The sequence below is a fragment of the Rutilus rutilus genome, assembly GCF_951802725.1.
Source record: "Rutilus rutilus genome assembly, chromosome: 13".
NCBI classification, from domain to species: domain Eukaryota; kingdom Metazoa; phylum Chordata; class Actinopteri; order Cypriniformes; family Leuciscidae; genus Rutilus; species Rutilus rutilus.
The window spans coordinates 5,040,547-5,055,196 of record NC_140218.1 but is presented as its reverse complement, the minus strand read 5'-3'; the positions used below and the strand labels follow the sequence as shown (position 1 = coordinate 5,055,196).

The 14,650-nt window shown below is 38.7% G+C and overlaps 1 protein-coding gene across 1 annotated transcript in view; it reads left to right on the top strand.

The window, feature by feature from the left end:
* Window positions 1–14,650, top strand: part of LOC311302531 (protein NLRC3-like) — a 43,590-nt gene that overhangs the window by 22,308 nt on the left and 6,632 nt on the right. The window contains exon 10 of the mRNA XM_084428493.1: window positions 12,103–12,276. Coding sequence (XP_084284619.1) covers window positions 12,103–12,276 — 174 coding nt within the window. The remainder of the gene's footprint in view (window positions 1–12,102; window positions 12,277–14,650) is intronic.

The following is a 14,650-nucleotide window of genomic DNA, read 5'->3' as shown; positions in this document are numbered from 1 at the left end:
ACGTTAAAAGGATGCTTCTCTTGCACTGACTGGAACGTCTTTCAAAGTTTGGATCTAGAGGAGGCCGTAGAGACTATGACAGATTATATACTTTTCTGTAAAGATAATGTGTTAGACCAAAAAATAATAACTATATATCCAAACAATAAATCTTATATCTCTAAGGAAATTAAGGAGTGCATAGTACAGAAAAAAAAGGCTTTTAGGAGAGGAGACCTTGCAGCTATGAAAGATGTACAGAAGGAACTGAATTATAAACTAAGGAAAGCTAGGAGAAAGGAGAGGGAGAAATTTGAGGCCCATTGTTTGACTATGAATACCAAAGAATTATGGGATTCTATGAAATATATGACAAACATGACAAAAGATCAATCAATGTGATAGATGAGATGTGAGATCTATTAATGTGATTTGCAAAGGCAAATGAGCTGAACGACTTTTATTGTAGATTTGATGTAAGAGACTTCTCACAGGAGCAGGCAAATGCACTGGATGCCTTGTCTATATCGGATAATCCTAAAACAATTATTGACCAGAACATGGTGGAGAGACTGTTTTCACAGGTCTGTCCTAACAAGGCTTCTGGGCCGGACGGCATCTCTGGGCGGTTACTAAAATCTTGTAGTAGAGAGCTGGCCGAAGCCTGGTGCCCTATTTTTCAGAAATCTATAGACACGCATACAGTTCCCTGTATGTGGAAGAGCTCCACTATTATCCCTGTCCCAGAAAAGGCTAGCTGTAAGGAGAATAATGATTATCGTCCAGTAGCACTTACTTCAATAATAATGAAGTGTTTGGAGAAAATTATGATTAATTTTGTAAAAACAGACGTGAGTGGTCTATCAGACCCATTTCAGTTTGCTTATAGGAGCAATAGAAGTACAGATGATGCTGTTATAGCTATAACACATTTCATAAATAGGCATCTAGAGGATCCTAGCTCGTATGCACGTCTTTTATTTGTAGATTTTAGCTCAGCTTTTAATATGTTGGAACCACATCTTTTAATTGCAAGGCTGAATGATTTTAAAGTCAATCCATCTATTATAAAATGGTATTATTCTTTTTTGACCAATCACAGGCTATATTGTAGATATATGTCGCACTGTACAGCCCTGTACAGGACCCTTTAATGAGCGTTTGGTGTAGGTCTACTAGGCATAGAGATATCTAAACATCTTTGCCAAGCGCAAACCAGTACAGAAGTAGCCTAATCAATAATTAAAGTGCAAGCTGAGAAACTGAAGTGGATATGGAGAAAAGCTTCTTTATATGCCATTGCCTACATTTTAAACAGATGTCTGCCAATAGGCCTAAAACATTACATATATGGTTATTGTGACAGAGACTGGGACTCCAGGTTAATAAGATTCTGACTGAGTAGCAAGATATGAATTCAATTGTGATTCTGTGAGAATTCACAGATCCAGTTTCTCTTTTTAAATCTTCCCCTTAACATTTAAAGGAATCTACGTGTGTGTGTGTGTGTGTGTGTGTGTGTGTGTGTGTGTGTGTGTGTGTGTGTGTGTGTGTGTGTGTGTGTGTGTGTGCTCAAATATGGCTTCTGGAGAGCAAATGAAGGATAAAATATGAATTACTAAACAGACATTAATTAAGCAGTTCCCCATACTTTTAGAGTTACAACTAACAGCCACTAGATGGCAGCAGCGTATAAGAGATGAACTGACAGCTAGTAAATCTTTGAACATGGAGTGCTAATGATAATAAATGTAATATGTCAGGCTCACAATTTTTACAATTGAAGTGCTATAAAAGTTGTAGAAATGACAAATTCAATCTGCATTGTATTAAACAAATCTTTATTGATATGCAAATAGACAATAGACATCCAGCAAAAGAAAAATGGCAAGTGTTTATTTCTCCATGGCACATGCATTTTGTTTCTTTATATGCAGCCCAATGTTATCCAGTGAGTTGTTTGCATTATTTAGGTATTTTATTTTAATTGTATTACATTTTTGGTAACACTTTACAATAAGGTGTCATTTGTTAATGCATTAACTAACATGAACTAACAGAGAGCAATAGCCTTTATTAATGTTAGTTAATAAAATATTAGTGTTCATGTTAGTTCACAGTGCATGTTAACAGATACAACTTTGGATCTTAAAAATGTCTTATAAAATGTTGAGCTTAACATTAACTAAGATTAATAAATGCTGTAGAATATTGTTCATTAATTGTTGGTTCATGTTAACTAATGCTAACAAAATGAAACCTTAGCCCATTATAAAGTGTTACTATTTTTTAATAAAGAAAGTTGGAAAAAAATTACTTCAACTTATTACAAGTAATCGATTTACTTTTTCTCAAGTGAGTTTGAACAAATCAAATTTCTATGGTCAGTTGAAACTAAAAATATTCTTTGAACCAAAGATGTTTTTTTACATGATTAAATCACAAATTATCACAATCTTTTTGATTAACTCAAGCTGTAATAATAGTACTCTGGAACAAGCTGACAGGGAAAACACACATAAACACAACGGAGATCGGACAAAGACTGAAGGAAAGGGTTTTATTATTAATAAATAATTAAATGTCTCCTTGCTATTTTAGACACATTCATAATCATTATTTTTACCGGTTATTTGTGGCAAGCTTTATGCGTGCGGTCGTGCGCTTGAGTGCGGCTATATTACGTAAACCTGTGTAGGCTATATAGCCTATTTAAGTAGCATAATTAAAATAATATACAGGGGCGATTTGTCCACGAATGGCTTAAATGAACAACTACTAGTCGACTAGAATTTTTTTTTTTTAAGTCGGAGGCAGCCCTATTCCACATATTTTCGAACCAGGCTCAGGCCATTCTGGGTTGAGCGAGCGACCCTGAGGAAATAAGCGAGCGGAGCGGAATATTCAGAAATGCTCACGAGCTCTGATCGGAACAAACCCGTCTGCTGAATTTGCGCAGAAACATCAAAATAGACATAACCAGCTTTTTAAAAAATGTAAAACTTTATGAGCTTATTGACGATTTTTTATAGTTCTAACTTCTTGACAAAATTAGAATATATGAATTATTTTTTTTTTTTTTTGAAGAAAAGTTTTGGGTGGGCCTACTAACGCACCCATAACGCCGTGCCTGGTGTGTGTATAAGAAAGAAAGAGAAAATGTCAGTATTTCATTGAGACTTGAGATTAAATAAACTGCTGTAGATCTTGTAGTATTAATTTTCACATGCAGTTACACATTGTATGTTAAAAACAAGAAAGTGGCTGGTAAAAACATTGAGTGGCTGGTAGATTTTGAAATCCACAGCTACAGTGGCCTGTGGACAAAAAAGTTAATTTCCATCCCTGAAACAGAGACATTACGTTTGTTTCCGTTATTTTACAAAATCTGAATATCTTTTGTAAATGTATGAATTATGTCTTGCTTTTATCTGTATGAGCATAAATTACGGAGTAAGAGTTTACTCTCTTGGCAGGAATAAATCCAGTGGTCGCGCCGCCGCCTCTGAATAAAATACAGTCAAACATATAAAATGTTCCAGCGCTCAATCTGAATAGTCTGTAATATAATCTGTGGCGTTCAGCGTGTCCACCGCCTCACTGCGCTGTTATATGGGGAAGATGATATTTTACGTCAGTAATGCCGAGTACAAAGCTTAGCCTACATAATAGGCCTAATAGTTCAGCTTGATTCGCAGATCATGAAACATCTGGATTCGTGCCGAATGAGGAATGTAGGCTTTTTTCACTTTAATTAATTCGTTTGGCATCTTATTTAGTTTTATTTAAATAAAAAACCTGTTCCTCGCCTTAAATATATATATCCATAGAAGCTGGCATGGCATTAAACAAAGAAAAGAAAAGAGAGATATTATTATTAGTATTATAGCCTAAATAGTATTATTATTATTATTATAAACTAGGCTACAATAAAAAGTAACACAAAATAACGTTATTAATCTGTATTTGTTCTAATCAAACCGGTTTCTGAACGTTTATAATACAGAAGAAACGCAGGATCAGAAACGTTAAAATAGGACAGGTTCTGCTCGAGTGAACCGGGGGATTTTATTCATTTATTCATTTTTACAGATCGTACTTTTAAGTGGCCAATGAATGAACAATATTATTAAAATATTTTAATATGTCTGAAAGGTTCATATCTTTGGCAAAGATAGACATTAAAATGCAGTATCATTTTATGTTAGACTGACATAAGTCACATTTTCGTCATTGTGTCCTTGCAAAAGATCTTTTATATGTTATTTAAATGTCAAAGAAATGAATTCACAGTGTAATAATTCCACAATATGGGAATTAGGGTTGATAAAATATTTGCACTTGTAAGTTCACTAAAAAGTTATTGTAACACTCTTTTATGCTACAAACGCCCATGACAAGCATGTAAAAACCACTGATCACTGAATCATTAATATTTTATTTCTATTTGAGCTGTTCATAAACAATATATTTTACTTAAAAATGTGTTTCTCACACGTTTATGAGCTCGCCGCTTGCTGTCAATACACACCAGAGAGAGTTTAACACATCGCTGCACATTATTGTCTTCAGTGCCGCTATAACTGAGAGAGAAACAGGACTGCCCCCTACTGGTGATGTACGGCATGTGCCAGAGAACTTCACCACGGCCGAATCGCCCAGTCCCTTTCCCTGTGATTCTTAATGGACACATCTGCACAACATTTGATTTAAAACATGTATTAATAAATGTTGAAATGAACATCAACTAAGATTAATAAATGTTGTAGAAGAATCTGTCATGGTTCGTTCATGTGTAACAAATGAAACCTTATTGTAGTGTAAGCAAATAATCATCTCTGTGAGTCCATGTAATGCAAGTGGATTCAGAAACCACACAAAGTGAACATGACGGTAATCCATAAACCCCAGCTGATGAATCAGTGCTTCTGAAGTGAAACAAATATTTCAAACTTTTTACAATATAAGCCTTTGCTTCCGGCCAACACACACACATTCAGGAGTTCATGTTTGTCTTAAACGTCAGCACGTTCTGAAGCGTGATATAAGCGAACTGTGAAACTCACAGGAATGCCGCTCATCTTCCGCATCACTTCTGGTGTGAGCTTCAGAACGCACTTGTGTCGCTTCACGCCGATATCATTAACCCGTGTGCGACCATTGGCTGGAAGTGAGTGTTTCATTTTCCATAAGAGTGTTATAAACAAAGTGAACATGACGGTAATACAAAAAGAAAATATATCCATATATCTGGATCTGAAGTCTCTTCTGCTCACCAAGGCTGCATTTATTGGATTAAAAATACAAAAGAACAGTAATGTTATGAAATATTATGACAATTTAAGATAACTGTTTTTTTATTTTAATATATTTTAAAGTGTACTTTATTCCTGTGATCAAAGCTGAATCTCAGCATCATTACTCCAGTCTTCAGTGTCACATGATCCTTCAGAAATCATTCTGATATGATGATTTGATGCTCAAGAAACATTCATTATTATTATTATCAATGTTGAAAACAGTCGTGTACAATTTTCTTTCAGGATTCTTTGATGAATAGAAAGTTACACTTTACTAGGGGAGCGCGGGGAACAACCTAACGTGGGGTTGGTTGTAACACGCTTGTTTTAAATACTTCCGCACATGCTTGGATGACGAAACTTTGTGTATTTACTAGTTGCCATATCAACACTATATAGAGAAAAAAATTCCGCCAAATTTTTTATTTTTTTGGAAGATATCCATAGACATTTATTAAACCATAGCAAAAGTAAATTTCTTATTTAAGTTAATTTTTCATCTCTATTTTTTGTGTTTATTTAAAATAAGACAAATCTGATATTATTTTAATCTCCAAGATGTTATTTAACAGTTGAGATCGTTCTTTAATGCTTCGCTAACTAGCAGAAGACACTAGCAGGGTTTAAATCCCAGTTGTGCAGGCGGGGCATGTTGTCACACTGCGTTACAATGTGCCCCTATTAGAAATATGCTATTATATTCTATACTTTTATTAATTTTATTGAGAAAACGTGAGAAAAAGGTGAATAAAGACTGAGAGTCAATGTTCAGAAATTACTAATTATTTATTTGTTTTGAACTATGTTGTATAGCTGTGCTTTCATGTGTTCGTAGTCAAAACTCAAAAATGAGTTTATATTTAATTATTAAAAATTGACATTATTTTATATGAAAAAGTTTTTTAATTGTATTTTATTTAGAAAATATTTTAGTTTGTCGTGTATATTTTTTTTATTAAATCAGATAACATTTTAAGCTGTCATATGTTATGTTACAATATGCCCCACACATGTTACAATGTTTTTGTCCTATCCTGAATCACTACGGTAAGCCTGTAATAAGCGTTTAGACTCGGACTACTTTACAGCGGTCGGGTCGCACCGCGGCGGAGTAACGTTAGCCCAGCGCCTGCGGGACTCACCGCGTCAGAGACATAAACAGAGAGAAGTTTATTAACTGATAGAGCGCTGATTCATCCAGTAGTGAAACAAGTGAAGTCTTTATGAATCAATCATTCAAACCCATTTTAAAAATAGTATGTTTCACCTGTCTGGATCTTACATGTGTGTTCAAGCATATTCTCCCCTTTCTGAGAGGGTGTTCTCCACTGCTGGAGACACTGTAAGCTATAGGAGAGTCCCACATTCTCCAAGAGGATGCAGAAATGTTTATTTTCCTTATTTTTGCAAAAGTTTGTTGACATTAGATTAGATTAGATTAGATTAGATTCAACTTTATTGTCATTACACAAGTACAGGTACAAGGCAACGAAATGCAGTTTAGGTCTAACCAGAAGTGCAATAGCAGCAAGTGCAGGATATACAGTGGTTCATAAGTGCAGAACATGGATATGTACTGAATAAATATAGAGTTGAATACTATTATAAACAAAAATTTACAGATAGATTGTCCTATGAATATAATATACAGATAACTATTACTGTGAACAGAATTTACAGCTAGATATGTACTGAATATAATAATATACAGATGGCTATTACTATAAACAGAATGTTTACAGATAGATATGTACTGAATATAATATACAGATGGCTGTTACTATAAACAGAATTTTACAGATAGATATGTACTATGAATATATATACAGATGGCTATTACTATAAACAGAATGTTTACAGATAGATATGTACTGAATATAATATACAGATGGCTGTTACTATAAACATAATTTTACAGATAGATATGTACTATGAATATATATACAGATGGCTGTTACTATAAACAGAATGTGAGCATAATATACAGATGGATATTACTATAAACAGAATTTTACAAATAGATATATGTATAAGTTAGGCTAATGAGCAGTATAACAATGGATTTAAAGTAGTGCAAATAAAGTTTGGACAGAAGCTATCCGAGTGAGTGCAGTGGAAAGTAATTGCATATTACAGTTAAGGTACGATATTGCAATGTATATATAACAGTCGGTACTGTAAATAAACAGTCGGCAGTGCAAATGAGCATATTCCAGTCAAGGTAGTAGTGCAAGATGCATATGTAAACAGTTGTTACTGTAATAACAGTCAGCAGTGCAAATGAACATTATAGTATTGCAAATAACAAATAACAAATAACAAAATGGAGGCAGGTGTGAGGAGGGAGAGGAGAGTCAATCAGTATATGAGGGGAGTGGGATCAATGAGGGTTAGAGTTTAATAAAGAGACAGCTCTGGGGAAAAAACTGTTCTTTAGTCTGCTGGTCCTGGTCCGGAGGCACCTGAAACGCCTGCCGGAAGGCAGGAGAGAAAACAGTCTGTGGGCTGGGTGAGAGGAGTCCTTAAGGATGCTGCGAGCTCGATGCAGACAGCGTTTCCTCTGGATGTGCTCGATGGCAGGTAGTGGAGTCCCAGTGATGCGCTGGGCGGTTTTCACCACCCGCTGCAGTGCCTTGCGCTCTGCAACAGAACAGCTCCCATACCACACTGTAGCACAGTTGGTCAGGATGCTTTCTATTGCACAGCGATAGAAGTTCACCAGGATAGTGGAGGAAAGCTGATTCTTCCTCAGTGTCCTCAGGAAGAAGAGGCGCTGGTGAGCCTTCTTGACCAGGCTGGAGGTGTTGGTTGTCCAGGTCATGTCCGCCGAGATGTGGGTCCCCAGGAACTTGAAACTGGAGACACGCTCAACAGCCATTCCATTGATGTGGATGGTGTCGTGTGTGCCTCTTGACACTTTCCTGAAGTCCACGATGAGCTCCTTCGTTTTGGTGGTGTTGAGGAGCTGGTTATTTTCGGTGCACCATGTGGCCAGGTGCTTGATCTCCTCCCTATAGGCAGTCTCATCGTTGTTGCTGATGAGACCAATCACCGTAGTGTCGTCCGCAAACTTGACGATGGAATTAGATCCGTACACAGGCTTGCAGTCGGAGGTGAAGAGGGAGTAGAGGAACGGGCTTAGCACACAGCCCTGTGGTACACCAGTGTTGAGTGTGATGGATGTGGAGCAGTTGGAGCCTGATCGAACATTCTGGGGTCTGTTGGTCAAGAAGTCCAAAATCCAGTTGCACATGGAGGTGTTGAAGCCCAGGTCTCCAAGTTTGGCTATTAACTTAGTTGGGATGACAGTGTTGAATGCTGAGCTGAAGTCAACAAACAGCATGCGTGCATAAGTGTTCTTATTGTCCAGATGTGTGAGCACAGAGTGCAGTGCCATGGAGACTGCATCCTCTGTGCTCCTATTGCTACGGTAGGCAAACTGGTGTGAGTCCAATGTGGATGGTAGAGAGTCTTTTAGGTGTGCCAGGACCAGCCGCTCAAAGCACTTCATTACGATGGGTGTGAGTGCTACAGGGCGGTAGTCATTAAGGCACTTCGGGCTGGAGTGTTTTGGCACTGGCACAATGGAAGTGCATTTAAAGCATGTTGGTACAGTTGCTTGGGCAAGAGACAGGTTGAAAATGTCTGTAAAAACCCCAGCGAGCTGCTCCGCACATGCCCTGAGTACGCGTCCAGGGATGTTGTCTGGTCCAGCAGCCTTGTGCGCGCTGATCCTGCTCAGTGCATTGCAGACATCTGTGGAGGAGAGTGTGATCGGTGGGTGGTCAGCTGAGGATTTGAGCTTGGTGGCAGTTTCTCTGTTGTCTCTTTCAAAGCGAGCATAAAAGTCATTTAGCTCGTTCAGGAAGTTGACATCAGTGGCTGCGGGGGTGGAGTGAGAGGGTTTGTAGTCACTGATGGCCTGAATGCCCTGCCACATGCGCCGAGGGTCAGCGTTGGAAAAGTGTCCCTCTATCTTAAGCTTGTAGCAGTGCTTGGCCTCTTTGATGCCCCTTTTCAGATTTGCTCTGGATGTGCTATAGGCTTGTGCATCTCCTGATCTGAAGGCAGTATTGCGTGTCTTCAATAGGAGTCGCACTTCCCTGTTCATCCATGGCTTCTGATTTGGGTATGTGGTGATCTGCTTCTGGGTTGTAACACTGTCAATGGTGGTATTAATATAATCCAGTACAGAGGAGGTGTAGCAGTCAATGTCCGTGTGAGAGCCACTGGTGGCTTGAGAAGCAAACATACTCCAGTCTGTGTGTAGAAACCTTTCCTGGAGTGAGAAATCTGCCCCCGCAGGCCACACCTTGATGGTCTTCACTGATGGCTTCACGCGATTGATCAGAGGTGCATATTTGGGGGTGAGGAACAAAGAAAGGTGATCTGACTGTCCCAAGTGGGGGAGGGGTGTCGCGACGTAAGCTTCAGCCATGTTTGTGTAAACATGGTCTAAGGTTTTGTTTCCTCTGGTGTGACAGGAAACATGCTGGTGAAATTTCGGTAGCACTGACTTTAAGTTTGAATGATTAAAATCACCCGCAACAATAAACGCAGCTTCCGGGTGAACGGTCTGTTGTTTACTGATGGCTGCGTGAAGTTCTTTCATAGCAAACTTGGCATCAGCATCCGGGGGAATATAGGCTGCAGTTATAATAGTGGAAGTGAACTCCCGCGGTAGATAAAACGGTCTACATTTAACCATGAGAAACTCAAGGTTAGCTGAACAATGTCTCCCAACAATAGCAGAGTTTGTGCACCAAGCTTTGTTAATGTAAATGCACAATCCACCACCTCTGGTCTTACCGGAGCCATGTAATGTTCTATCCGCCCGGAATGTATGGCGTCCCGCTAGCTCAATAGCGTTGTCCGGTATTCCGCTGTTTAACCATGTTTCCGTGAAAATTAGAACATTACAGTTCAAAAGTCTCTTGCTGTATGTGATGTTGAGTCGAATCTCCTCCATTTTGTTCAACAGCGACCGTACATTGGCAAGGAAAATGCTGGGTAAAGAGAGCCGGTGTGGTGTTAGCTTTAGCTTAGCTCTTAGTCCTCCGCGCTTCCCCCGCCTTTGTTTACGATCTCGCCGGCGCCTGCGAGCACTTCCGCCCGGCCGGGCAGAGTGCATAGCCTCGGGTGATCTGGCGATCTCAGGAAGGAGTCGAAGGTTGTCCATAAAACTGTCGGAAATTCGCAAACCAATATCCAAAAGCTCACCTTGGGTGTACGATGTTAAGGCACAACTGTTCTGGACGAACAGACCCGAAATGAGCAAGAAAAATACTGCTAAATTACAGAATCTGGAGAGACCGCGAGCCTCGCGATGTACTCGCGCCGCCATCTTGGATCGAGTCTGTTAAACTTACCAGTCTGTTAAACTCATTTGACAAGTATAAGAAATAAACACACACAGGATTGTGCATTTTCCCCTTACTGCTGTGTTTTATTAGTTGTTTTAATCATTTTATTGAATGGGAACCGGAACCGGAAAATGTCTTACGATTCCCAACCCGCTGTTCCCAATAAGCTGTTTCATGACGACTCTCTCTGGGTCAGCGGCAGCGCCAACACAGATTTACAATATCGCGATATGATTTAGTCAAAGGTTTAATAGACAGAGGAATCTGAAGAAGATGGTGTGTGTGTTTGAATGGAGATCACAGTATTTTAAAGCTGAATCGTGCAGCTCTACTGTCTTATCTCTCTCTCAGCATATGAGCAGCGCGAGGGCTTTCAGTGCTTTCAGTCTCACGGCTCTTCCACACGTCCACTTGACATGGATATTACGACACTCAACACTCATATACTGCGTTCATGTCATCTCGTAAAGATTGTCACATATAACAACAATCATTATCTACAAGCATAGCGATTATTATTCAATAAGAGACAATAAAGGACTAAATTTGAAAGTTTATTAAATGAACTAAAATTATACATTTATAATGACACACTGCATACAGTACAACACCATTCTCTGATCAGATCTTTGAAATCAAGCCGTCGTGCTCAATCGTGTTTAATAGACAGCATGACCAGACCATTCAGTCTTTCCTGAGACAGTGTTCACTAAAACATTGACAGGATCATTGAATTCATCACTGGACTAGTTTTATTGTCACTTGGTGATTTTGCGTTTCTGCCCTGCGTCGTTTCTGAATAACCCGCGAACACACACACACACACACACACACACACACACACACACACACACACACACACACACACACACTATAATGAATACCCGTTCTTTATAGCGTTCTTCCTATAAGATTATTTTACAAAGTAAATACCAAAATCATCCAGGAAATTATGGAGTTCTGCTGGACCCTTAGAATCGTCCCAATCCTCCCCTGCTAACACACACACACACACACACACACGCAAACACACACGCAAACACACACGCAAACACACACACAGACACACACACACACACACAGACACACACGCACGCACGCACACACACACACGCAAACACACGCACACACACACACAAACACACACACACACACACACACACACCGACACACACACACGCAAACACACACGCAAACACACACACACACACACACAGACACACACGCATGCACACACACACACACGTTGGGTTTACATGTTTTATGGGGACTTTCCATAGAAATAATGATTTTTATACTCTACAAACTCTATAATCAATCCCCTAATCCTAACTGATGAATTTTCACAATGTGAACTAATGAGTATTTGTATATATTTCATATTGACAGGATTATGTTATTTTTTAAGTGTCGTGTTTATCTCTGGATATAGGCTTAATGTGTGTCATTGTTCTCTACAGGTTGCAGAGGTGTGGTGTGACAGATGAAGGTTGTGCTGCTCTGGCTTCAGCTCTGAGATCAAACCCCTCACACCTGAGAGATCTGAATCTGTCTGATAATAATCTAGGAGACTCAGGAGTGAAGCTGCTCTCTGCTGTACTGGCGAATCCTCACTGTAAACTGGAGACACTGAGGTAAGATCATACGTTACTCTCACATGAAACTGTCACTAGGGGCGTTTCCATTACAGATTTGCGCGAAACTTTTGCGATTTTTTTTTTTTTCTTTTTTCTTTTCTAAATGTCGACAAAAAGCAGTTGCGTACCGTCACGGTACTTGGTATATGAACACCCAAAAGAATTGGGGACAGGATTTAAAAAGTCTAAGTGGTCATAAAAAAAAAGTCACACTCAGTGTCTTCGGGTCTAAAATGACCCGCCATAGGAAATGAATGGGAAATTGGCAAAAATATGTTCTGTTCATGAATGAATCATCTAGACTGAAAAAATTATATATATTTCCTGTCTTTTATCAGCAGTTTCTCGGCAGGAGAATGTCCAAATGTAATGTAATTTATATTTTAAAAAAATTTGAAAAGTGTTCTTTCAAACGATACCTACCTTTAGACTCTCCTAGTTATAGTTTTGGAGTTATGAGTCTTTAGTTTTGTGTGTGTCACTCAGACAAAACTCTAAAAATGCCTTAGTTTTTTGTTCATAATTGTTGTTGCCAATTTTGAATAAGAGTTACTGTTCATCGAACTGTACAAAAAATAATTTTAATGAAAATGTTTATTATAGAAGGTTAATAAAAAAATGTTATGACTGAAAGAATTGCATTTTTATTAAGTTAGAATTAAAGGTAGTGAAGGTAGGATTTTTATAAAAAAAAAAATTTCACATTTGTTTAAACTGTCTTTATATACCAATACATAATTAAAATGTAAGTACTCTGAAAAAGAAAATATAAAAATCGAGTGACTGTAGACCTTTTAATCTGCAATAAACACAGCTCATTATTTCCATTCACTCCCACCCCCTCCCTTCTGAGCTCCTTCCAAAGCCACGCCCCCAAAACACATGAACGCGCGACGCCAAACGCTCAGGCTCCGCTGGAACAAGACGCATTTATTACCTGAGACGAGTGGAGAGGAAGGAGCGCAGTACATACAGTGACATCATGTCAGAATCACATGTAATAAAATACCTAACTTTATCACTATAAATATAAACAAATAAGATTTATTTTAGTACTCACTATCAAGCTAGCATATCGATACTGGTAAAGTTTAAAATATAGGCTACTTTGTTTGATTCGGTAACGAGCTATATTTATAGGTAACGAGCTATATTTATAGGTAACGAGCTATATAACAGCTAAAAACAGGTTACATTGATACACGTTTTTCCATTACCATCAGTTACACTGTGATGAAGGTGAATTTCGTGTAAGAGTCATAACATATACGGTAGGGCTGCACGTTTTCAAGTTTTTCATTAACCGTTAACCGAGGCCCTTAGCGGTTAATACTCGGTTAACCATAGTGTGCGCGCCGCAACCCCGAGATAGGCGTAATTTGCGGGTGGGACATGTCCCCACCACTATTTTCTAAGGTCGATATTGTCCCCACCACTTTGAAACATCTCGCGGCACGAATACCAATACAAATAAACAAAACATCTCCAGTTAACTAGCCGAGCATTCATTTCGTTCGTTTTTTTTTTTTTTTTTTTTTTTTTTAGGCGATCTAGCGCTGAAATGTTTTGTTTTTTAAATCAAGTGATCAAAGTGCTCGTTGCCGCTGCGATCGAGAAGGGTCTTGTAAATCGTGCTGATGTATTATTAATTCGTGGCCACGAAACAATTCACCTGAATATTCACCAATTCACACAAAAAAAAGGAATAAAAAGCTGTACGAGAATAGTAGGCCTTCACTGAAGAGCTATCTTCACAGGTAAGAAAAACAGTTTAATAATTATTATTAATTCGTGGCCACGAAATAATTCACCTGAATATTCACCAATTCACAAAAAATAGGTCTTTAGCATTCACTAATTAATAGTATCAAACTGTTTTTGGCCACGTTGTAATTCGTTAAATCAAAATGAGGGAGGGAATTAGTTCAACGTGTCCACGATTTATTAAAACGAGGGAACAAATAAGTCGTCGTAACAACTAATTATTTAGATCAGTGGACGCATAGAACAAACAGTGAGAGAGCCCCGGCCCCGCGCGCGCGCACACTCTCACCGCCTTCAAACAACACGAGCGCTGCATTGCTCTCTCTCCCTCGCGCATATCAACACAATAGTAAAAGGTCTGAAGACCGATTGTGTTTTATAGATTAGTAGTTTGTTCATATAAAGTGTTTGATTAGCAAGTACATGTTTAGGAAATGCATAATACAAATTGTATGGGTTAATGTAACGGTAAACGGACTCTGAGGGTAAAACTGTTGTGATGAAACTGCGCATGCGCGGGGTAAAACTGCTGGGGTAAAGCTGTGGCTCTGCGGCTCTGCAGACAGATATTATTGTGCTGCGATCAGTGGCGCGGATACTATGTTTG